At 40.4% G+C, this 27,195-nt stretch overlaps 1 protein-coding gene across 1 annotated transcript in view; it reads right to left on the bottom strand.

Moving 5' to 3' along the window:
• MTHFD2L (methylenetetrahydrofolate dehydrogenase (NADP+ dependent) 2 like) overlaps positions 1-27,195 on the bottom strand; it is a 94,683-nt gene that overhangs the window by 11,650 nt on the left and 55,838 nt on the right. Inside the window, 2 exon segments of the mRNA XM_040967213.1 lie at positions 8,466-8,502; positions 8,504-8,601. Of these exon segments, the coding sequence (XP_040823147.1) occupies positions 8,466-8,502; positions 8,504-8,601 (135 nt within the window).

The raw sequence follows: 27,195 nt of genomic DNA, 5'->3' as shown, positions 1-27,195 counted from the left end.
ATATATTTTATATAGGTGCATATTTGTTCATTATTACTTATCTTTAAAAAATAATAAATTTGAAAGACAGAGGTATTCAATCTACTGGTGAATTTCCCAAAGGCCTGCAAAAGCCTACGTTGGGCCAGCTTGAAGTCAGGAGCCCAGAAACACAATTCAGATCTCCCTTGTGGGTGTCAAGGACCCATGTACTTGGCCTATGATCTGCTGCCTGCCAGGAACATGAGTAGGAAGATGGTTCGGCAATGTAGAGTGATGGGTTCAAACCAACATTGCGCTGGAGGATACATGCAAGCCAAGTGATGATTTAACTCACCTGTCCCATTAACACCTGCCTGATGAACCTCCTCTTTATTGCTTCAAAGTTTATTTATGCATTTATGTATTTATTTATTTGAAAAGAAAGCAACAGAGAGGGAAAGACCAGTAATTGGGGGCGGGGGGATGGATCTGAGAGAAAATCTTCCATCTGCACGTTCAGTTTCCAAATGCCCTAGTAATAGTCAAGGCTGGATGGATAAGGCCGAAGCCAGGACTACGAGCTCCATCTGAGCAGCAGGGGCTCACTGGGTGCAGGTGTCCAAGTGATCAGGCCATCATTCTCTGCCTCCCAGGTACATTTTCAGAAAGCTGTATCACAAGGGCTGGGTCAGGGAAGCTGGGACTTGTGGTACAGGCAGTCTAATACAGAATGCAGGCCTCCCAAACAGCAACTTCACTTCTTGTATAATAATGCCCACCCCATTACTTTTCTCTTCTAATAACCTTATGGGTGTAATTCTTGTTCACTATTTTATAACTTGAAAGCAGCAGAAGGAAGAAGTTTGCTGTCAGACCTTAATCTCACCTATTTTGACTATGAGGAAAAATGCCTATGCTAGCATTTCTCCTTCCTCTCCCATCGCTTCCTTTCCGTCAGTTTTTCCCACACCATGTTATTCCACGTATGGGGGCAGACCAATGGGTGGAGAGGTGTGGTCAGAGTTGGAAGAGGGAGGAGAAAGACAGGCAAGAAGGAGCAGGTATTCCAGTTCTTTTCATTCCCAAGCCATCCTTGCAGAAAGCATCATAAAACAGAAGCAAAGCTATTAAAGCTTCAGGGGACCACAGAAACGTCCATGGGTTACGTGTGTGGTATTAACGAGGTCTGAGGCTTCATCGAAATGAGCTGGGTTCACTAAATTAACAGCAAGGGAAGTCATTAATTAGTTGGCTCAGTTGACCAAACCCATCTGGTGACCTGCTTTTAACCTGCCGTGTTAACAGCAGGGTCATAGGGAGCTTCTGCAACTGGGAACAGCAGACTGCTTTCCAGTCTGTTATTTGTCATTCAATCATGTAATTGCCTATTTCTACCCATTGAGAATATACAGCCTGTTTTGGTCAAAAGTGGATAGCATTTCTTTTAAACCTGAGGTAGGAACTGGTTAAAAAAAATTGTACGTGTGGCCCGGGGTGGTGGCCTAGCAGCTAAAGTCCTTGCCTTGCACAGGCCAGGATCCCATATGGGCACCAGTTGTAATCTGGCAGCCCTGCTTGCCATCCAGCTCCCTGCTTGTGTCCTGGGAAAGAAGTGGAGGACGGCCCAAAACCTTGGGATCCTGCACCCGTGTGGGAGACCTGGAAAAAGTTCCTGGCTCCTGGCTTCAGATAGGCACAACTCTGGCCATTGCAGATGGATCTTCCTCTCTGTCTCTCCTCTCTGTATGTCTGACTTTGCAATAAAAAAAAAAAAATTGCACATGAAAATAGGAATGCCCATTGTTAAATAACTATGTTAGAAAAATCCAATGTTTTTCAAATCAATTATTCATTGTATATTAATTCTGGAAAATAATTAGACACACAAAATAATTTTAGCAAAGATGATTTTATTTTTTTTTTTAAAGATTTATTTTTATTATTTTTTCATTGGAAAGGCGGATATACAGAGAGGAGAGACAGAGAGGAAGATCTTCCGTCTGATGATTCACTCCCCAAGTGAGCGCAACGGGCCGATACTATGCCGATCCGAAGCCAGGAGCCTCTTCCGGGTCTCCCACGCGGGTGCAGGTTCCATCCTCGACTGCTTTCCCAGGCCACAGGCAGGGAGCTGGAAGGGAAGCGGGGCTGCCGGGATTAGAACCGGCGCCCATATGGGATCCCGGGCGTGCAAGGCGAGGACCTTTAACCAATTGCGCCACCGCGCCAGGCCCAGCAAAGATGATTTTAAAAATGCTGTCTGTCTTTGTTCTCTTAAATGCAGAGGTGGGCAGTGTGTTTAGGTATTGAATAGGAATGATACGTTTTTTTCAGAGTAATGATCTTCAGTTCTACAAATTAAGGTCAATACAAAACAAAATAGCATTTCAATTTAGTAAGAACTTTAAGATCCTATTTATTTCATAAAGTACCTAAAGCACTATGTTATTGTAGGGATTTTATTTTATCTTCTTCAAAAGAATTATTTATTGATTATGGAGATGGATGGAGAGGGGGAGAGAGAGAGAGAGAGGAGAGAGAAGGAGAGAGAGATGGGGAGAGAGAGAGAGTTTGCATCGGCTGGTTTACTCCCAAAATACCACAAAAAGCCACTGCTGGACCGGACTGAAGCCAGGAAGACAAGATGAATTAGCAGGAAGTTGTACTGGAAGCAGAGCACATGAGATTTGAACCAGTACTGATATAGGATGCCTGTGTTACCAGCAGTAGGTTAACTCAGTTCACCACTAAGTCAGGTATTTATTTGTTTGGTAAAGAGACACTGGGAGAGAGAGAAACTTTTCATTCCCTGGTTTACCTTCCACTCAAATAACAACAGTGAGGGTAGGGCCAGGCCAAAGACAGAAACCAGGAAACTCCACGTGGGTGGCAGATATTCATGTAGTGGAGCTGCCACGGAACCATCACTTGATGCTTCCCAGGCACATTATCAGTGAGCTGGATTGGAAATTAAGAAGTTCAGATACCAGCAGACATTCCAATATGGGATATGGGCATACTTCCAAGTGGCAGTTTAGCACCCTATGCCACAATGCTCACCCTCTAACTTAGGTGTATGCTGAGGTGCACACTGAGATTAGCTGTATTTGATTCTCATGAAGATGATAAGCAATAACATCTTTGACACTGACAACATACATATGTAATAATAGTGAGAAATTATTATCAAGCATAACAGAATACTCATGTAGCAGAAGTGATTAGAGGTGGTTATGCGTTGGATAGGAAGTTAAATTACATAATAATTTTATGAGATTTATTAGAAACAAGATAAACATGGACAGTACTCAATATTTACAGAAGTACAAGACCATAAATGACAATTGAGGGGCCCATGTTATGCTTTAGTGGGTTAAAGCATTCTCTGCTGTGCTCACATCACAAATGGGAATTGGGTCAACTACAGGCAGCTCCACTTCTAATCCAGTTCCCTGCTAGTATGCCTGGGAAAGCAGTGGAATATGACCCAGGTTTTTGGGGTCGCTACCACTCATGCGGGAGACACATATGAAGTTCTAGGCTCCTGGCTTTGGTTTGGCCTATCCCAGGCCTTTGTGAACAAATGTGGAGCGAATAATTAGATGGAAGTTCTCTCCCCCTCTGTCTCTCCTTTCTTCTCTGCAACTCTGCATTTTAAATTAATACATCTTTAAAAAATAACAGTTGAAACAGAGAGGAAAAATCTTGCAATCCATAAGGGCTGGGGTGGTATTTTAGCAGGTTAAACTGTCTACTGAGATATTGGCACTCCATGGTAGGTAAGTCTACTGATTGTAGACCTGGCTGTTCCAGTTCTGATCCAGTCCCCTGCTAATGTGACCAGGGAAGCAGAGGAAGATGGTTCAAATCCTTGGGTCCCTGAACCAACATTGGAGACCTAATGGAGTTCCAGGCTCCCCTTTAGCCTGGTCCAGCTCTGTGGGCATTTGGGGTATGAAACAACAAAACACAGATCTAATGGTCTTTGTCTCTGTTTCCATAATTTTGTCTTTCAAGCAAATAAATAAATCTTAAAAAAAAATAAGAATCAATGGAAGGAATTATATTTGGTCTATGACCTTCAAAAAATTTTGGCAAAGCAAGGCAAAACTCACTTACTGTACTTAACAATGTAGGCAACTGAAAATCGTAAGCTCATATATATTCAGTAACCTTTGCAAGGGAAACAAAGGAGTCAGGAAAGTGTGACTGCCTTCCTGTGCCTATACCAATGAAGTAAAACTTGTATTTGTTTTCCTTCTATTGATATAAAAATTAAAAACATTAGAATCTGACATTTAAAAATAAAGGGTTTTATTATTTGGTACAAATTTCATCAAGATTGTTTCCCATGGGGCCGGGGTGGTGGCCTAGTGCCTAAAGTCCTCACCTTGAACGTGCCAGGATCCCATATGGGCACCAGTTCTAATCCTCGCAACCCTGCTTCCCGTCTAGCTCCCTGCTTGTGGCCTGGGAAAGTTACGGAGGATGACCTAAAACTTTGGGATACTGCACCCCCCTGGGAGACCCGGAAGAAATATTTCGTTCCTGGCTTTGGATTAGAGCAGCTCTGGCCATTTTGGTCACTTGTGGACTGAATTTGTCTCTCCTCCTCTTTGTATATCTGACTTCGCAATAAAAATAAATAAATCTTTTTTTAAATATTTCCCTTGTCTAGTCATAGAATTTATGATTAAGAGTGTAAACATCTTTCCTATTTGGCAAATTCTCAGTTTTCGGCAATTCTAAGTTTGTGTCAGCTTCTAACATTTAATCCTCTTGATGTGAAGTATCCCTGAGAGCTCCCCATCCATAGCCGTTCACTGCCAGGGCCACTTCCTCTTTTCGTCATAACCACTTTGTTCCTATACAGTAAGTCATTCCCATCAATGTAATCCTAAATGGCTTGCCCAGCTTCCTTTATTAATGAGCCAGATATTTCAGCAAGGACAATTTACTTTGACAGTTAATTTTACTTGCATCCATTGTGTTTGTCTTGGAAGCTGGAGTTAGAGTGAAATCTTCCACCGATACTCACAAAGCAACCACACTTTCCTTGTGGCAACTTGCAGCCAATACTCTCTGTGAATTCTGAGTTAAAGTTCCTCCCTCTCGGTTGGGGGAACATCCCTCACCTCGGGTGAAGTCCGGATGAACAACCTGCAGAGCAACATGCCACAGCCCATCTCCTGCTTGCTCCGAAGCATGACTCTCTGGCTAGGGCTGTCCTCACCAAATCCAGGTCTTCCCCAATGTGTAGGCTCCATGAAACAACAGGGTAGCAAGAGAAATACCTGCAATCAATGGGCATATTTTATGATGAGAATATCTTGACCTTCTTTCCAAAGGCTCATGTGTGTTTCAGAAGAGTTATTTATTTCTTTAAAAGGCAAACTTAAGAGTGGGAGAGATGGGGAGCGAAAGAGAGACAGAGATCAGAGACAAACCTTCCATCTGTTAGATTACTCCCTAAATGACTATAATGGGCCTGGACTTGCCAAGCTGAACCCAGGAGCCAGGAACTCCAACCAGACCTATCATGTGAGTGGCAAGGGCCCAAGGACTTGCAGTGGCAAGAGCCATCTGCTGCTGCTTTTCCAGGCAGATCAGTGGGGATCTGGAATGGAAGTAGAGCAGCCAGGATTCAAATGGGCATCAATATGTCATGCTAGCATTTTAGGCAGTGACTTAACCCACTGTACCACAATCTTGGTCTCAGTTTCTGTGATTTTTTAAAAAAAATATATTTATTTGTTTGTTTGTTTGAAAGGCAGAGTTATATAGAGAGAAAACGACAGAGAGAGACCTTCCATCTGCTGCTTCACTCCCCAAATGGTCATGAGAGCAAGCACTGGGCCAGACTAAAGTCAGGAGACAGGAACCTCATCTTGGTGCCTCACGTGGGGACAAGGGCCGAATTACTTGGGCCATATCCTGTTCCTCTCCCAGGCACATAAGTAAGGAGCTGGATCAAAGGTAGAGCAGCCAGGAATCAGACAGGCGCTCATATGGAACTGCAATTCTGGTGTTACAGGCAGCAGCTTAACCTGCACATTGGCCTGGATTCTGCGTTCTCACACGATCATTTAGCAGCACTCTGCTGAATTTCTGGATTTGCCAAAGTTTAGAATGAAAAGACACTGTTACACAGTTGTCCTCTTATTCATGTAACAAGACACCTTAGGATACGGCATTCAGCCGAGCTTTGGGGGGATGTGAGATGATATAGCACCATGGTTGAACACAGGCAACTCAGACCACGAAAAGGGTAACTGTGGGTGAGGGGGAGCTGCTTCAGTCGCTGCTGTGTAACTGATAACACAGATGGACAGGGAGACTACACAGGTAGCCAGCTATGTTGCTAGGTCTCCTATAATAATTCAGTCTCCCAGTATCAATGTTCTCATGTTCTTTCTTGTCTTAAATTTATGTGTTTTTTTTCCTGCCATTCCTCTTAGATTCCATGCATACTTATAAATAAGATTCACAAGGTGATTTAATTAGTGTTACCAAATAGAGCCATCTACAGTTAAAACACATGTTTGCATGTTTTATTAAGCACACACAGATGTCAAAAAAAAAGGCTGCTTTCCAATGTTTTCAGAATTCCTTCAAGAGGGTTACTGTAATGAAACAGGCAGCTAAGCTGCCACAGGCAATGGGAGTACTGGTTCGATCCCAGTTCTCTGCTAATGTGCCTTGGCAGACAGTTTAAAATGGTCCAAATACCTGGGTCCCAGCTGTTCATGTGGGAAATCACCCAGGAGCTTGAGGTCCTAGAGTCAGCCTGATCCAGCCCCGGTCATTGTGGTCATTTTGAGAGTGGACATTTCTGTCTCTCTGTCTCTCTCTCACTCACTCACTCTCTTCCTGCCTTTCAGAAAACTCATATTTCTTAAAAGGAACACCCTTAGGAGCAAAATATTCCCAATTAAAAATAAGAAAGCATGAAAAATCAACTAAGAATTTCAACAAGTACAAATTATACACATAAATACACACACACCCGAAACACACATGGTGATGTGGACAGCCCTCCCTGCTACATGAGTGCCATTCCTATCAGGGGCCTGTGGGAGAAAGAGTCTGGGAAGTCAGCAGTCTACCCTAATGAGGGCCCATTGTCCAGCACGCTTACTCTCCACTTCACGCACAGACTAGGTGAATGTGTCTATATGCATTACTTGTATTGTGCCAGATACACCATGACACACATTTCAGGCTATCTGCATTTTTCATTGGCATTAAACACTATGCCAGGATTTAAGGAAACTATTCAATGATAACCAGGTCTCAAATGAAAATTTAAAATCTGAGTTACTTTAGAAATTATATCATCTAGTCCTTTATAACATTATACAACAGTGAAGCTCTTCAGATGGCTCTGCTCTTTTCCTTTTATTTTGATTTTGGTCAGAAATATCAGTCATACATATAAAATATTTCTGATCCTGGGCAGGCATTATGGCACACTGGGATAAGCCACTGCCTATGACACCGGCATCCCACATGGATATCACTTAGAGACCCAGCTGCTGCTGCTGCTGCTGCTGCTGCTGCTGCTTCTTTAGCTTCCTGCAAATGCTTCTTGGAAAGCTCCAGAAGATGGCCCAAACACATGGGCCCCTGCCACCCACATGGAAAATCTGGAGGGTGTTGCAGGTTCTGATTTCGTTCTGGTCCAGCACTGGCCTTCAGGGTTCTTTGGGAAGTGAACGAATGGTTGGATGATTGCTATTTCTTTCTTTCTGTATCTCTCCTTCTATCTCTGTAACTCTTTCAAACAAATAAATTCACTAAAAAAAAATGGTTCAAATCTGACAGCATCTCCACTGGCTTTACTGTATTCATGCTTTCAAAGACATGAGAGATTCCTAGGCTACACTGAAGGACTAAGCGAAGGGAAGCGACTGATAAAAGAGCAGAAATAAAATCGGGTTAGGTGCCAGACATCTAGAAGCATTCACATCTTGAATCTGAATTTCATTACCTGTAGAGAATTCATTAGGTTAGAATTATTATTTTTCCCTCACTAATGTCTGTTGACTATTTTACATCTTTTATTAGCCATAGAAATTTTAGCTTCTCTCCTCTTCCTCATCCTCTTTTAAACGCAAGTGAAAGATGTCAGCTTTAATTTTTGATATAGTTGTCTAGATATAAAATATAATTAGAGGTAGCAACATACTCAGAGATGCCTTTTGGTTCCAACAATGAATGGCTGAGTAACCAAAATATTTGGGTCACATAAGACCACATAAATAATTCCATAAAAATGCAATAACAAATTCAATCTTGAAGCCAAACATTAGCAATATAATTAGAGGAAAAAGAGGAAGAAAGGCAAGGGGAAAGAGAAGGGGGAGAAGTGAGAGAATATGTTAAGTATGACCTAAGAAATGCTAATTAATAATAACCCCATCAAATAGAAAGTTTACCTTTGCACTACCAAAGCATGTGAGGTAGAGCCTTTCCTCCTTCATTCACTTAGCAAAGGAAATCACCTTCAAAGTCCACATCTCCAACTAACTTTGTCTTCCTTTGTCACTGGGTCATGGACAGAGTTGATACCCACATCAATTGCAGCAGCACCTTCTTTAATCATATCAGATGTAATCAACTTGGGGACACCTGAAACAAAGCAATGAGACACTTTGAATAACACTCCAACAAGCTCTTTCCTTATGTATAACAGGGGAGTATACAGCTAATAGTGCTGCAGCATCCTGTACTTCATGTACTATGCAGAATGCTGACAGTTGGTTGACATGTTACCAGGCCCATGCTGAGCTGAAATGGAATGGAGTAAAAGTTAGAAATGGGAGGCAAAGACAAGGAAGCAAGAGACCCTGCAAGGGTAGCGGTGATGAGGACAATCATAGCTGCTATTCTCCAAAGTTCTACAGTACACAGGACAGTGACACATACACATAGCATCATGAACCCCAGTATGTGGAGTGATATCTCCAGCTTTTTTATCAACCTGGGTTTCTTTGATTCATATTTTTGTGACTCTGAACGGTGGAAGGTACAGTAAGCTGTCCTCACTGTTGCTTCATTCCAGTTTAAAAGACAGATTTACAGCAAGGTGGGCATATGGCATTAATGAGTAAAACACTGATGGCCCAAACCCGAGTGTTGCATTCAATTAGGTTCGAGATAAAGACTAATGAAGACCTCAGAAGTTCATGGTGATGGCTCAAATAACTGACTGGCTGCCACTATGGGAAAAACTTGGATTCAGTCCTGGCTTCCACCCAGAACATTTATTTGAAAGAATCAGTATGTGTGAGTGCTCTGTCTGCCTCTTCACTCCCTCCTTCTTTGTTTTTCTGCCTCTCAAAAAAGTCAGATTAAAGAATTATGTATTTCCCATTTTCAAATTTTGTTTACAAGTACAGAAAGTCAGAAAATAGTGGCAAGTATTCCAGTTATTAAGTGAATGTTCATTAAACCATCCTAAAACAGTGCAGTTACACAACAATTTGTGAATAGTATGCTTCATGTTCCTATGTGTTGGCTGAGCTCAGTTGGATGGATCTGTTTTGTGGTCTTTCAAGTAATTGGAGTCAGATGGTGTCAGAGGCTGGGGCCAAACTTCAGATGAGGTAAGACTGAGAGTCCAAAACGCTCATTCTTGTGGCAGCATTTGATGCCTGCCACTGGCTAGAAGCTCAGTCAGGACTGTGACCTGGACAGATCCAAGAGACAAGCAGAAGTGCCTCTCCCTTCAGGCTGGAAGGAAGAATCAAGCACACCACTTCTGTCATATGTGATTGCTCGGGCCGTGGCAGTCCACTCAGGTTCAAGAGGCGGAATCTAGACCGTTATAGGGAGAAGAACATTTGTTGACATCTTTACCACAATGGCCTCTGGCTGAAATTTCTCAGTTTCACAAGCTACCTCCCTTTCAAGAAAAATCTACCTTTTGTGTTGTCAGAGGAACTTCTTATAGCATATGAACTATCCATTTAATCATTCTAGATGGCTTAAATGTCACCTTGTGACATATGCTTGTACTTCAAAAACTTCCTGAGAAATAGAATTAGTGTATATAAATGCAAATACTTTAAAAACCCATTTAAATGTATGATTTGTGTGTGTGTGTGAGTGTAAGTTTTTAAATGCTATAAACAAATGGTCAGTGTCAACGTAAATATCCCATAGTAGGTTCCTTAGACACATGATGTGTATGTTTATGTTTGGTTATCACTGATAAAGAATTTTGGGCTGTTTTTCAACTCTAACATAGAACCTATGTATTGCTCCAAGGACAGGTGGAAAATCCTGTTCCTCCTTGTCTTCCAACAGAAAGAGAAACGCACATGAGATATATTTGCAGGATTTGTTTAAAGATGAAAATGTTGGGGTTGCCACTTTCATTGCCACACGGCACAATGGAACGCTGGTTCACGGTTCTGGTTGCATCACTTCTGGTCCAGCTTCCGCTCATGTGCCAAGTGCTTGAGTTCCTGATGGCATTTGAGAAACACAGTTCTTGGCTCCTGGCTTTGACCTGGCCTAGCCCTAACTGTTGCAACCACCTGACAAATAATTCAGAGAAGATGGAATAGCTTTCCCTCAATCTCTGGTGTTCTGTCTTTCAAATTAGTAAGTAGATACTTTGTAGAAAGATAGAAACATTCCTGGATACTGACTGAAACCAATTCCCATGCTAATGCAAGGATCTCAATCTGCTTTTGATTTACTATAGTAGAGAATTTCAGACCTACAATGAAGACAGGCCTTCAAAATAGAAGGATATAAGAGATTAATATTTTTCTACCAGGAAAATTACAAAATGGAAAAAGCACAGTGTGGCAATTTTAGTTTGTTTTTTTTTTTTCTGATGATGACATGATATATATGTTCACTGCAGAAAATTTGGATAATATCCCAAAGTATAAAGCGAAAATTTTAAAAAGCTGCTTTCTTACTCTCCAAAGAAAATATGTGTTAGCAGTATATTTCCTTTGAGGACTTCAAAATATTTCCATATTAGGTAAAAATATGATGCCTTATTTTGTTTATTTTGTGGCACAATGAATCTTATCACATTCTCATAAATTATAAGTATTTTCCTATTTCATTAGTTATCTGAAACCCTGAAATAATTTATCACATGAATTATTAGTTATTCATTTCTGCATTATTTACAATGTTCTGTTATAAATAATGCAGTGATGATCATTTATATTCAGAAAGTGGCAGATATCTTAATTGCATCATTAAGTTGGCAGATTTTTCCATTGAGTTCTTCGTGACATAATGAAAAATATAGGTTAAATAAAATCACTTATTACCTGTCTCTGCAAAATTGCTCTATTCCAGAGACTAATATAGATAGGAATGACTACAACAGATCTAGAATTTATGTCATACAGAGCAGTGCTACCAAAGCAGTTGGTCTAACTGTGTATTATCATTAGTATATAAGAAAGTAGAAAAGTTAGTGCCACAATGTAAGTCAACTATTCCCCTAAACACATCATTTCATTCAGTTAACTTTATTTTTTATGGCATAACTTTTTCAATGAAGGAGGAAGTATGTTGCCTTGTATGAGGATATTTTAAAACATTTATGTGCAAGTGTAATCAAGAGGTAAGTCTGTTTTGTAAAAAAAAATGAAATCAATGTATAATTTTTTGATGAAACACACTTTTCAGGAACTTTAATAAGACAGTCCATAGTTTGGTGCAAGCTTCCTATGTTGCTGTTGACCCATTTTATATAGTACTCACAAGATAAAACATAGTTATAGCCAAGAACCAGTGTACTGACCATACACCGAATACTTCTGAAATAGAAAAGCAGTTCAAGTTTCCTGTTTCAGAGAATAATAATAATAATAATAAAAACTCCTAACCTAAACTGAGCAGGAAGTATAATTGTACCTTCAGTGTCCAAATGAACAACACTCTACACAGTTTCAGAGGGAATGAAAGAAGGAACACAAGGGAATGGAGTATATTTCAGTTCCATTTAAAGATTTCAAGAATAATCAATATGCCACAAAGAGCAAATGTATACTCTCTCCATCCTTTATTATAAAAATTCAGAATTAGGGAAACAAGAGGTTGAACTGGGAAAGTTGCTTGTAGGGGAACATATTCCTCCCACAGCCTTGACAGACTGCATTTTCTCCTCCCTCCTGCAATCCCCATCAGCTACCAAGAATGGGATATCCTGAACTAAGGAGAAAGCGTGTATAGAACCACCTAGGCTATGTCCTTATTTCTCCTAGAACAGAATGTTCTGTGCCACTTAAACTCAACAAGTGGCGGCTGGTGTGTGGGCACCTTCTGCTGTGGCTGAACGAGTCATGCGCAGATGAGACGGCCTCCTCCCTGTGCAGCCTCCCTGGGCCTCAGAAGACGGCCTGCCATGGATCCTTGGCCACTGTTTACTCCCACTGCCTTTCTGTGAGTAATAGATCTGATTGTTCTGTCTCTCTGGGCTGCCTTTAGCTCTTCACTGTGGTCCTCACAGAGTTAGGGTTGCAACAGTAGTTGTGTATGCATGGAGTTTACACTAGATCTTAAAAAATTGCTTGAATGATATGCATTCTATGATTCAAATACATACCTTCATCTTCTCAAATTAAAACTTTTCCTTCTTTTGCATTTCTTATGTTTTGTTTACTTTTGAACCTGCCATTATACTTATTAAAAAGAGATAGAAAATAGATATGGCATTTTAGTAATTAAAATTTTTACAGAAAGACATATAAGAATCTCCATTTTGGGTATGATAAAATTCTAAAATCTGCCTTTCCATTTTGTCAAGCCAAAGAATTGGAAATTCAAGGTTGTTCAATAATTGCACTTTTTAAACTTTTGAAGTTTTTAAAAATTTTTTAAAGATTTACTTACTTTTATTGGAGAGTCAGATACAGAAAGGAGGAGAGACAGAGAGGAAGATCTTCCATCTGCTGACCCACTCCCCAAGTGGCTGCAAGCACTGGAGCTGAGCTCACCCGAAGCCAGGAGCCAGGAGCTTTTTCCAAGTATCACACGCAGGTGCAGGGTCCCAAAGCTTAGGGATGTCCTGACTGCTTTCCCAGGCTACAAACAGGGAGATGGATAGGAACCAGTGCCCACATGGGATCCCGGCACATGCAAGACAAAGACCTTAGCTGCTAGGCCACTGTGCCAGGCCCCAATGACTGTGCTTTTTAAGAAACCAAAATTTCTCAGACATGCTATTTCATTGTCCAAGCGCACAAATGCAATGTAAATTACTGCCCCGTGATATAAATGAAACAGTTCTGAAAGCTACTTAAAATATTGCATAAAAAAAACCAAACATGCTATTGAATGTGAAATCAGATTTTTTAGCTTTGCTTTTTGCAAGAGTTGAAGATACATGATTTCAAGTGAGTAATTTCTGTTATTTGTTTCTTTTTTTCTATTTCAAATTTTTGGAATCCTACCCTAAATGCTTACATAACTTGAAGGTTCAAGCATTATATGTGAGAAAAGAAACCACCTCTACCCAAATGGCTTACCGTAAACAGTAGCACGGCTTTCCTATTCCACTGTCTTTATAAAAATGATTCTATTATTCCAATAAACAATTCATCAAAACAGTAAAAGCTTCGTGTTATTTTGTCTCATGAACTTATTGAAAACCTCATTTAATATCAAATCATTTGATATTTCAGTAGGTGTTACTGAACAATTACTTATCTTCTAAGACTCTTTGAAACAAGTGCTTCAAAAACTCCCAATCCATAATTTTCAGTTTGGTCTTTATCCACTATTAAGCAAGCCCTCATATTAAAAAGTTTGAAGAAAAAAAAAAAACTTCTAGCATTTTATAATCATCCAGAATTTGTCCAATATCCTCAAATACTACCAAGGAAAACTGGCCCTCAATGGGGCCAGGAGTGGGGTGGAAAGATTCATGGAACTAGATGATTTCTGTGATATAAACAGTCCATGCTGATTTCAAACTTTGAACATGGCATCACAGAGGATGGATCTGGGAGTAGATGCTCCGAATCAAGCAGGATGCCCAGCATAACACTGCTGGGGAGGCTCCGCTGAGGTAGCTCTCACTAGTTCTTCAATACCGTAAATTCAAATCTCTTACATTACCATTAATATGACTGTTGGGGTGCTATTTTGGGGGTAATCATGAATATATGAAGATCTGATCAACATCTCTTGGCTACGTTCTAAGACCTCAACTCAGAACTCCTGACTGCCTCTGTAGCACCTTGTGCTCCTACTAGGACAAGGAGCTGTGGGTCTCTGACTATGGTAATAAGTTAGCCCCAAATTAAGTCAGCTCTGGTCTCTTCAAATTAAAGCTCTTTTTTTGATTATTCCATTGTGTATGAAAATCTTCTATTCTTAGAAGAAATCATTTTTGTTGCTAACAACACTAATTGTGCTACCACTTTGTTGTTGTATCTATATAAGAGAAGTTTACAGGAAAGGAACAGGTGTAAGGCAAATAAGCCACTGAGGCTCAGAAGGCTCAGCTAAACTTTCGAAAACTCTTTGGAAAGAAAACCTTTGCTGATGGTCGCTTAGCAAAATGTCATGAGCAGTTTTCTCAGTCTTGTATGAGAATGTCTGTGAAATCCCTCTGTGCATTCCTGTCTGTGGGGCACGGCACAGGAGTGTGGTGGACATCTGAGAGCAGCCCAGCCAGAAGAGTGTGACAGCTGATGCCTGAGGAGCCAGCGCAGCTCCGGTAGCTGACCGCTATTCAATCCCAGCCCAAGAGCACTCTGTGCTGATCCAGACACCTGCTTCTCCCAGGGTTCACATTGTAACCGAAACTGCTACACTGATGGACTGTTTTCAATGGCATAATTTCACTAAAGAGCACTTAAAATTATAGTAGCCATTTCATTTGAGAGACTTAGGAATGAAATTCCAAGCATCCAATGATCTGCTTCTTTCAGTGAGTTTGAAGAGAAAATACTGAGATACAAATATTGTTCCTTCACCAGATACCTTGGCAAAGAGCAATAAAAAAAGAAAGGTGAGGGTCCAGGCGCAATGGCCTAGTGGCTAAAGTCCTCACCTTGAACACGCCGGGAGCCCATATGGGTGCTGGTTCCATTCCTGGCAGCCCTGCTTCCCATCCAGCTCCCTGCTGGTAGCCCGGGAAAGCAGTCAAGGACAGCCCAAGGCCTTGGGAATCCGTACCCGTATGAGAGACCTGGAGGAAGTTCCTGCCTCCTGGCTTCAGGTCGATGCAGCACCGGCCATTGTGGTCTCCTGGGGAGTGAATCACCAGATGGAAGATCTTCCTCTCTGTCTGTTCTCCTCTCAGTATATCTGACTTTGCAATAAAATAAATAAATCTTGAAAAAAAAAAAGAAAGATGAAAAGCTTTACCTCTGTTCAGATTGCTTGTAATTATAATACAAACCTAGCAGTATTTAGCCTATCTTTCCTCTTCTGCTTATGTTTCTCCATCCTTCTCTCATTCCTCTTCCATTCTCACTGCCAACAAGCCCCTGATACGCAATTATCTCACTAAGTTACACCTTCCTCAGAACTGGCAAAAACCTTAAATGTCAATTTTGAGATTTTAGCCTCATTCTGAACTGAAAGTTTTAGTAACATTTCCCCAAAGCGTTGCCACACTAGAATACGCAGAGAAATTGGAAACAGTTTTAGGATTACATAAACTAGAGCTCCCATATCTATACTTTGTTTTAAAAAAAAGTATTTCTTTTTGTTTGAAAGGTAGAGATACAGTTAGAGTGGATTCAAAGAGAAGGAGAGAAAAGGAGAGATAAAGAGAGATCTCCCACTGCAGGTTCACTCCCTAAATGGCCAGTGTCCTGAGCTGGACCAGTCCGAACCCAGTGGTATGGAGTGTTTTCCAAGTCTCCCACATAGGTGTAGGGGCCTAAGGACTTGGACAATTTTCTGCTTTCCAAGGTCACTAGTAGGGAGCAGTCAACACATAAACAAATAAACCAGTACCCAAATGGAATACTAGCACCAGAGATGGAGGCTTAACTGTCTGAAGCATGGCGTCAGCCCCTGAACTAGTTAGATTTTATGACCAGATGCAAACAAAACAAAACAAAACAAAGCAAAACAGAAAAATAGAAACAAAAGTCTCAGTCTCCAAAGCAGGAATTTATCCATCAGTTGAAACTTGATGTTCCTTAGAAGCAATGCTCAAACATAGATATAATCTCCTATAATCCTATAGGCTAACACAAACAAAAGATCAGTCCACAGGGATTCAGCACGGACTATTTAATGTCCTCTAAAAGCACTCACAAATAAGTCCATGTGTGGATATGCTCTAATTTTCTGCTCATCTTTTGTAAACAACATTAAGCCAAGAACAGAAGTAAAACATAAGAAAAACTAACAAAAAAGAAAGGGGACCTGGCATGGTGTCCTGGTGGCTAAAGTCTTTTCCTCTCATGTGCCAGGATCCCACATGGGCACTGGTTCTAACCCCAGCTTCCCATCCAGCTCCCTGCTTGTGGCCTGGGAAAGCAGTCAAGAACATCCCAAAGCCTTGGGACCCTGCACCTGTGTGGGAGACCCAGAAGAGGCTCCTGGCTTCGAATCAGCTCAGTTCCAGCCGCTGCCATTGCTTGGGAGAATGAATCAATGGACAGAAGATCTTCCTCCCTGTCACTCCTCTGTATATCTGACTTTCACATAACAATAAAATAAATCTTTAATAATAAAAAAAGAACCCATTGCCAGACCCTAAGAACTGTGCCAGCCTTCCTGAAAGGGACTGCCAAATGCAGAGCAACCACAATAACAACAGAAGCAAAATAAGAGTAAATGGATGGTCTTACAGATAAAAGCAATTAGTTGTTCCCACTCATTAAGACAAATAGGGAGTCATTTAATAGTGAAAGCTGTAGATAAAGAACACTGAGGAGCAAAACAAAACAAAACAAAAAGAATGTGAAAATGAAGGCATATGAAAGAGTTCTATGAGAAATTAAAATGCCCCATGTTTTAATGCTACCCTTAGTTTCACATGGAAACATCTCTCATGACGTTCAAGGACACTCTTCAGATCCATGTGGTTTAAAGCCTGCTCCAAACTGAGTAGACCAGGTGCATGGCTAGTGGGTTTCTCTAATAAACTCTAAGCCTCACCCTAGTTTCCAGCCTGGAACCGAATTTTATATTTTGAAATAATTTCCTGCTGATCTCTCTTTTAAAATCCTGCCAAGTCCCTTATTTTTAATGCAGTCACAGCTATTCTGGACTTTGAGTTAGATCTTCTAGCACCTCTGGGTTCAAATCTAACCCAACCTGCAGAGCTCAAGGAGGTGCCAGCAATTTTGTGGGTAGAACTTCATGGAAACTGACATGATTACAGGGGCTGAACCCATCCAGGGTCACATTGGTCTCTCCAAACATTTACCTACTGCATAAACTTTAAATCATAAGCTGCAGTCTAAGACTAGCGAAGAATGAACTGATTCTTAAAACATTCATCCTTTTGCCTAACATGCCCCCATGGACAGGAATGTAGTCATTCAGGATATTAGAGCCATTGATAGAATGGCCATTCCCTGCAGTACCAAACTCAATTCTGTTTTATCTTTGTGTCCACTTAGACTGTATATTTTACAGTTTGGGATCTGTATTTTGTTTGCTTTATCATCTCCTCAGATCTTTTTTTATCTGCCTTTTTCTGGAAGTAACAACAGTATATGTTTAGTTTTACCCTAAGAGTTTATGAAGACATCTTCATTGCTTTCAAAAATCCTCCATCAAGATCTAAATAATCTGAAATTTATCTATATTTCTATTCGTATCATCCTGATGGAGACTTAAGGTGGAGCTTATATTTCAGAAAATATGAATCAGATTCTGAACTTGAAATTTCTAACAGTTTCAAGCACTTTTATTTCTACTGGTCCAACAGCAGATATAAGTCTGAGACATCCAGGTAATAAATACTGCAAATTAGCTATTGACATTGTACAAACAAACTTTACTGTTGCAAACTCCCACTTTAAACCCTCATAGCAGTTATCCAAGATTCCAATAAAGCTGGAATGAGAGAAGCTTGCAGGGACTCACGTCCTAGCACTGCAATGTAGGATGCAGGGGTCCAAGTGCATGTAAATCTGCACCTCAGAGCTGTTTTCTGAGAGTCCTCTTCCCCACGTTAAATGAGTTTATAAATTTGCTTCTGGGTAAATGTTTATTGACCAAATAAATGAATGAAGATGGTCACAGCTATCAAACAAACTCCTTTAAAAGAGTTCCTACAGAAGCCAGCGTAGTGGGTAACAGCACTACTTCCTGCAGCATCAGCATCCCATCCGCGCAACAGGAGGAGTCCTGGCTGCTCCACTTCCAATGCAGCTTCCTGCTAATGTGCCTGGAAAAGCAATGGAGGATAGCCCAAGTGCCTAGGCTCTTGCACACACAAGAGATATGGAAGATGTTCCAAGTTCCTGGATCAGCCTAGACCAACCCTGGCCACTGCAGCCATTTGGAAGGTCAACCACGGAATAAGATTCTCTTCACCTCTCTTTCTCTCTTTCTATTTCCTCCTCTGTCAGTAACTCTACCTTCCAAACAAATAAAAGTAAATCTTGCAAAAAAACAAAAAACTGAGTTCACAAGAAATACTTTTTAAGTTAGTCCTTTCCCTATGGATTTTCCTATCATTGTCATCTTAATATCTTTATGAAACAGCTCAGTCAAGCCATCCTGATAAAGAGAGCAGAGTATTTACACATCACTTTAATTAGCAGAGTTCAAAGGGCTGTGCAAACATTACCTAATTAAACTTCATAGTAATTCAGTGAAGCAAGAAAAGGTTTACCCATTATCCTCATTCACAGAAGAGAGATTCTGAGGTGCTGAGAGGCTAAATGATTTCTTAGTTTCACAATGATGAGTCACTGGTGAGTCTGGGAACAAAACCAGAACTCTAGTTCAGATATAAAAGTGGCACCATGGAAATGCTTATTCAGATGCATCTCCTTTAGCCAAAAGCTGTCCACCACATAATAACAGGTGCAATTACAATGGAATATTATGAATCTGTACATTTCTTCCTAGAGTAAAGGGGTTTTATTCCAACAATATTCACTTTGGAAGTAGACATAAGATGTTTCTAAACATGCTGCTAACTAGAGCTTACTAATAAGAGGAGTCTCTTCTTCCCAAGGCCATCTTCCTGCTGTTTCTAGGAGTACTCAAGATGTAAGGGGGGTCGCCAAAAAGTTTATGGAAAATATGTTCCGTGAAAAAAAAAAACTGCACCAAAACAAACCTATTTTGTTTCCATGAACTTGCTGAAATCACTTTGCATTCACAATCCAGTGGTTCAGTGGCAGTGCTCACACAGAATCCCTTATTCTTCACCATCCCTACCTTCTCTGATTTCCATATGATACCTGTGTGATCATCCTGTGACAGTAACATCCTTGCCTAGGACCATCCCTGGATTTTCTCAAAGCTTCTCCTTGGAGTCCCAGCCCAGTGCTAGGCTTTATGAAGATTACTGCCAGTGGTGCCCTACTTTACACCACACTTCATTACCACAAGTTACAGGACACTTTTGCATTTAGAAGTTCATGGATCACTCTTAAGTATTCAAATCTGTCTTTGTCTTGAATCATTCTTCTGAAAAGCCAAAAGGATCCCAAGCGTAAATGCTACTGATGGTTATTTTACACACAATGCTAAAATCAAATTGAATGGATTTAAAACATCTTCGTACTGGTTCTTTAAAACAAAATTGGGTACCAAGTGCAGGAAGTGACATGACAAAAATGAAAGATTCACTGGTTGAAAACACAAGGGTTAGGGAAGCTCTGAATGAATTAGTCAAAAGTGCCTTGGGTCTTTAAAAGCCCATATAGAAAACCAATCTCTCTATTTTAAAGGTATTGCTCCTGTGGGCTGGATAACATAGTCTAATATGGTCTAGGTAAAGTCTAGATAGCATATTTACAGGATGCCCAATATGTAGAAAACACTTCAAGTTATTGTTACTTGCAATTTCTCAAAAACTTATTTCAAAATTATTATTCTTATTTTTAAAAACCTCGGGTATTTCCTTTATATGTTGACCTGGAATTTTCCTTCCTCTTTCTTCCTTTTAGTATTAAGGCAGAAGTGACAGCATTCTGTGCTCATTGCTTCAGAAAACGAATACAGATCAGAAAGGGACGAAAGCCTATAAGCCCTGGCTCTGGAACTTGAAAACCCTAGTCCTCCAGAAGCACAGAAGGGCTCAAACCAGAAAATGGAAGGAGTAATGAAAGAAAAACAAGGAGTGTTGGAAAATTAGTGAGAGCTTCAAACTTCAGAGGTTCCCAGGGAAATTTTTTCAGCCCATGTGCCATGTGTTATGCCTACAAGAGTTAGAAAACCTTGGTGCAGGTTTGAGATGTCCAAAAACAAAGGAAACTTCTCCATGTAAGCTGTACAAATGTTTGGGAGGTGTCATGGTCTCGAGGAAGTAAATGACAGCCTAGGCAGATACCATAGACATTGAGGTTCCCACATACAAAAAGTGACATGGAACAACTTGAGAGATTAAAGGAATTAGATGCAGAAATGAGAGGCTCTTCTGAAGATGCATATATAGATCGTTGGCCAAGAACCCAATGAAATGACGGAAATTTCAGATGAATACTACACTGTCTTGATATTTGCAACCTGAGGCAAGATGAGAGTATCTATTATAGATCAAGCACATGCATGGAAGAGCTATCGTCCATTTCACAAGCCTACAGCAGACTCAGACAGATAAATAAGCCAGCTGACACAAATCCATTTAAGGACTTGAGATTTGCTGGGTTTAGCCCACTCTGTCAGCTCCCAGATGAAACATTAATTTATGAGTTATAATAATAATGACTGATTTTAATCACTCAGTATTGTTATGTCTAGTTTCACTTCGATAGCACCAAGCAAGAATATATTTCTTATTAGTGGTTGTAACTAAAACAGTTAAAAGACATTGGTAAGAAATTGACATGAGCTCCATAAATTATAACACATTATATATGTGCAGCAAACTTATCTCCCATCAGGTATCTCATCTCTTCACACATAATAATATGAAATATTTCTTTTTTAAAAAAAAAATTAATTGGAAAGGCAGATTTACAGGGAGAAGAAAAGATAATGAGACAGACCTTCCATCTGCCGGTTCACTCTCCAAGTACAACAGGCAGAGCTAGCAGGATCTGAAACCAGGAGCCAGGAGGCATTTCAGGGTTTCCCACATGGATTGAGGTTCTCAAGGCTTTGGGCCATCCTCCACTGCTTTGTCAGGTCATAAGCAGGGAGCTGGATCTAAGTGGAGCAGCCAGGACAGGAACTGGCACACATACACAACGCCAACACTTGCAAGTGGAAGATTAGCTAGCTGAGCCATCATGCTGGTCACATGTTTCTAATTACTCCTTCAAATCATGTGTATTAGAATTTCCCATTTTTAATATCAAATGAATACTGTTTTGATTTTTGGAGAATTAAATCATATTGAAAAGTACATAGAGAGGAACACATCATAAGAAAGGACAAAAAGGACATTCACCCACAGGACCCCTGACAAAGTCAGGCAATATTAAGGATTTGAGCATATTACTTCAAGTGTTATTTATAATTTTCAATATCTGAGATATAAATCTGCTGCCACTTAAGCTATTAAAATTATAGAAATAGGGAATCTGCTCAACTTAATCCGCATTCTCTTCCTCTTCATTGATGCATATTCATCTAATCTCCAATTTTTCTCACTTTCTCTATATTATAAATATGTGAAATACTACATATATAACATTGAGGGTTCTTTTTAAATATTTTATTTTTATTGGAAAGTCGGGTATACAGAGAGGAGGAGAGACAGAGAGAGATCCTCCATCCGTTGATTCACTACCCAAGTAGCCACAACAGCCGGAGCTGAGCCAGTCTGAAATCAGAAGCCTGGACCCTCCTCCAGGTCTCTTACACAGGTGCAGGGTCCCAAAGCTTTGAGCCATCCTGGATGTTTTCCCAGGCAACCATCAGAGAGCTGGATGGGAAGCGGAGCCACCAGGATATGAAACAGCACCCATATGGGATGCCAGAGTGTGCAAAACAAGGACTGTAGCCACTAGGCTATCACGCTGAACCCAAGGTTTTTTTAACATTTTTTTTTAAAGCACGGAGACAGATGAAGAGAGAAACATACTAGATATAATTTAGTTGGCATAATCTATATTTCCTGGGTTGGAGGGATAAACACATGGGTAACTGTGATCATATTATTATATTAATCATGTATTCTGTGAGTTTGCTAAACTAAGTTAGACATTACACTGGTTTCCTAAATAGATTCCATCAAATCTTCAACACATCTGAATATGATCATATCTGAAAATAGAATTTTACTGCCTTATTCCCAACCTATACACATTGTATTACTTTTCATTACTTGCTTGCCCTGGATATTATCACCAAAAAAAAAATGTTGGATAGAAATTATGAAAACAGTGATAAATATATAGTTCTTGATCTTAGAAAGAAGTATTTGTTCTTTCACCATTTAACATGACATTAATTTTAATCTAAGATTTTCAGACACATCATAAGGTTGAGAATCCCCTACTTACTCTAAATTTGCTGAAAAGCTTCATCAGTGGTGATCTATGTTGTCAAAAGTGACTTCCAAAATCATGAAAATGTTATAACTTATTTTTTTATTATTTGAAAAACTGAGAAGTGTCCCATCTACCATTTCATTTCCCAAATGGCTGTACTATGTCACATGGAGAAGTTTAGAACTCAGTCTGGGTCTCTGGCATGGGTTGCAGTCACCCAAATACCTCAGTCACGCTCTGCTGCTCCGCACTGTGCACCTCAGAGGTGGGATCACAGCCTGGCATTGTGCAGCAGCAAGTTAAGCTGGCACTTGCAATGTTGGTGTCACGGATGAGTGCTGGCTCAAGTCCCAACTGCTCTGCTTGAAATTTAGCTTCCTGCCAATGTGCCCCGGAAGGTAGTGGAAGACACAGCTACGCTGGTTCAGCTTCTGCCATCCAAGTGGGAGATCAGGATGGAATTCCTGACTTCTGACTTCAATCAACCTCAAATTCAGCCACTGTGGCCATTTCTGGAGTAAACCAGTAGGTGGAAGATCCTTCTCTCTTGCTCCCTGCCTTAGGCCTCTACCTGATCCTTCTCCCTGCCTCCCTCAATCCGCCTCAAACCACCTCCCTCACACCACATGCACACACACACGTCTGTCTCTTCCTCTTTCCCTCTCTCTCTCTGCATTTCCTATTAACAAACCAATCAGTCAATCAATAAACATGGAATCGGAAGACTTGAATCCGGGTGCTCTAAAGTGAGATTCAGGTCTCCTAAGAGACATTACCAGATCACCTGAGAATATTAAGATCTTTAGCTTTTTATTTCACTTAATTTGTCAATACGGTAAATTAAAAGAATTGATTTTCAAATGACTGATTTAGATTCTGGGGATAAATCATTTGATCACGATGCTGCATTTGTTGGGTAAAATGTTCAAACTCACTGACATGTGACATATTTAGTGTAAACAGTTTGAGGAGCTTAGAGATAAGTATACACCAATGAAATTATCATCATGACCAATGTCATATATAATCCTATCTCTTCCCTATTTCCTCTTGCTATCCATTCAATTTATTTTCACATTATTTTATTTATTTGGAAGAGAGAATAGAACATCTAATACAATATTCATCCTCTTGGCAAACTTTCATCTAAACAACTGGAGGCACTCTGCTACACCATAGTTCTCTGGGACTTATTCAACACATACAACTGAAAGTTTGCACCACACATAAGTATCTCCCCATTCCCCCTCTCACAGTCCCTGGCAAACACCTTCTAGTCTTTGATTTTGTGAGCTTGCTTACTTTGTTATTTAAAAAACATACTTATTTACTTTCATTTCATTAAAAACAATGAGAAAGAGATTATATCATTTGGTTCACTAATGAAATGCCTACGACAAGGCTGGGTAGACAACTGGATCTCCAGCTGAACCACCCGCGTGAATTGGAAGGAATCCACAAAGTAGGCCATCTCCTCCTGCCTCCCAGAGCACACGTTAGCACAGGCTTGAACTCAAGCATTCTAATGTAAGAAGCAAGCATTTTGACCATTGTTCCAAATGCCTACCAAAGTCTATTTTATTTTGCTCATATACTTTACCTCCATTGTACATATGTCCTCACATGACCCAAAGACACATACAGTGGTACAGTTTTTAACTTTTTGAGAGACCACCATAACATGTTTTCCATCATGGCTTCATCATTTATGTTCCAACTAACAGTATCCCTTTCTCCTTATCCTTGTTGACAATTTTTACTAAGATTCATTTAAAAATTTCTTTTATTAATTAAAGCAGATTTTACAGAGATAAGAAGAGACAGCAGGAAAAAACTTCCACCAGTTGGTTCACTCCACAAGTGGCCACAATGGCCAGAGCTGAGCTGATCTGAAGCCAGGAGCTTCTTCCCAATCTCCCACATGAGTACAGGGTCCCAAAACTTTGGGCCGTCCTCCACTGCTTTCTCAGGCCACAAGCAGGGAGCTGGATGGGTAGTGGAGCATCTGGGACATGAATCACCACCCATTTGAGAAGCTGGTGCTTGGGGGTGAAGGTTTAGACACTTGAGCCAACAAATTGGCCCCTGAAATAGTCAACATGACATCGATTTGCATTGCTACAATTATTACTGATGTTGAGCTTTTCTGTTTTTAATATTACTCATTTATGTTTGATATAAATAGGATATATTTAATGTATTTCATCTGTTTTTAAGAATGCAAGGATACTTCCCGACCTATCCTCCTTCTTCATTCCCATTTTCCCTCCTCCTTGCTTTTTCCTTTTGATAATTGTGATGACATACTTTCAATATACTTTTGAAAAAGTTGTATTTGTTCTTTTTGGAAAAGCAGATTTACAAAGGGGGGAGACAGAGAAAGAAATATCATCCATCCTTGGTTCACTCCCCCAAGTGCCTGCAAAGGCCAGAGCTGAGCTAATCTGAAGCCAGGAACCAGGAGCTTCTTCTGGGTCCCTCACATGGATGCAGGGTCCCAAAGCTTTGGCCCATTCTCCACTACTTTCCCAGGCTACACGCTGGGAGCTAAATGGGAAGTAGAGCATTTGGGACACAAATTGGAGCCCCTATGGGATCCCAACGCATGCAAGCTGAGGATTTAGACACTAGGCTATCGCACCAAGCCCCAATATACTTTTATTGATAAGCTTCATCCTCCATTAAATAAAGAAATCAATAAGTAGTAAGTAGAGAAACCATGATCCTCAGGACAAGGGCCATAGCTATAATAAAATCTCAAGAAGTTGATTTCACTCATGTACATTACATTTTTTGTAACATGTCTTCTTTGAAAAAAATTTCTCTTGGGCCCAGCACAATAGCCTAGTGGCTGAAGTCCTCTCCTTGCATGCGCTGGGATCCCATATGGGCTCTAGTTCCTATCCTGGCTACTCTACTTCCCATCTAGTTCCCTGCTAGTAGCCAGGGAAAGCAGTAGAGGAGAGCTCAAAGCCTTGTGACCCTGCACCTGCATGGGAGACCCAGAAGAAGCTCCTGGCTCCTGGCTTCGGATCATGCTCAACTCCGAGCCACTTGTGGAGTGAACTAGTGGATGGAAGATCTTTCTCTTTGTCTCTCCTTCTTTCCAATAAATAAATAAATAGATCTTTTCAAAAAAATGTTTAAAAGTCTATTAAGAATAACTGCCTAGCTTTAACATGGGTTATACATTATTTTGCTATTGAGTTGTAAAAATCCCTTGGCATTTTGCATGCCAGTTCTGTATTTGATACTTGACTTGTAATTTCCCCATTCCATAGTTTGATGTTTCATCCTGTAGAATTTTTGCTTTGCCATTAAAAAAAGCTTTTAGCTTGCACTTCTTTGTTTTTGCTTTCGCCTCTTGTGCATTTGGTGACATAACCAATTAAAATGCTACTGCAATGTTTCCATCCCCTAGTGGAGTATCGGTTCAAGTCCTGGTTGCTCTGCTTTCAAACGAGCTTCCAGATAAACACCTAGGGAAAGAGGCGAAGATGGCCCAAAGACTTGGTTTCCTGCCAGACATGTGGGAGACTAGGATGGAATTTAAGGGTTCTAGATGCAGCCTGGCCCAGACCTTGCTGCTGCAGTCACGTGGGAGGATGAAGCAGTGGATTTAAGTTCTCTCTCTCTCTATGTGTGTGTGTGTGTGTGTGTGTGTGTGTGTGTGTGAGACTCTCTGTTACTCTTCCTTTCAAATAAATTCTTAGAAAAGGAAATAAAATGGAATTCAGATCCTGTTTTTAATTAGGTACTCTTTTCCGTGATAATTAATTGTTAATATTCTCTCTCCTTTTTTTTCTGACAAGGATCTCTTGCCTACTGGTTCATTCACCAAATGGCCACAATGACTGGAGCTGGGCCCGTCTGAAGACAGGAGGCAGGAGCTAGGAGCCAGAAGCCAGGGCTTTTTCCATTCTTTGGGGTCTCCCACATAGATTCAGGCTCTAATGGTTTGAGCCATCTTCTGCTGCCTTTTCAGGCTATATGCAGGGAGTTCGCTTGGACATAGAAGAGTCGGGACACGAGCTAGTGCCCTTTTGGGATGCCAGTGCCTGAGGCGGAGACTTGGATTGCTATCCCACAGCACCAGCCTCTTACATTTTAACACATATATCTAAGTATTTGCCCTACACAACCATGGGGTATGCCCCAGTAAGTTTAACCAACTGAAAATTGAACATGTTTTCAAAAATTTATTTTTTGTTGAAAATATATATAATACCTGTAATCATTAAGCAATTACAAATATTGACATAGTATTTATATTTCATGAGTCATTTTAAGTACTCTGGATATAATTAAAATATATGGGAAAATATGCACGAATTAGATGCAAATACTGTACTACTTTGCACAAAGGATTTAGATCTCTGTAGACCTGCTATTCACAAGGATTGCTGAAACCAATCCCCCATGGATAATAATAGACAACTGTATAATTATGCTCATCTTATTGCTTCTCGTATTTTGGTAGTTGTTTTTGAAACTCAGGACACATATCTCTCTGTAGTTCTGGGAAATTATTGAATGATCTTCCATTAAAATGGTATGTCTATATTTGCCTCCCAGGTCTACTTCTAGGGCTCCTGCCTGGGAGTGTCCCACTTTATCTTCTATTTGCCAACACATACCTTCAGATCTTCATCTTTGT

The sequence above is a fragment of the Ochotona curzoniae genome, unplaced genomic scaffold (genome assembly GCF_017591425.1).
Source record: "Ochotona curzoniae isolate NIBS_2020 unplaced genomic scaffold, NIBS_Ocur_1.0 scaffold_4506, whole genome shotgun sequence".
Taxonomy (NCBI): domain Eukaryota; kingdom Metazoa; phylum Chordata; class Mammalia; order Lagomorpha; family Ochotonidae; genus Ochotona; species Ochotona curzoniae.
This window is presented reverse-complemented; position numbering and strand designations above follow the sequence as displayed.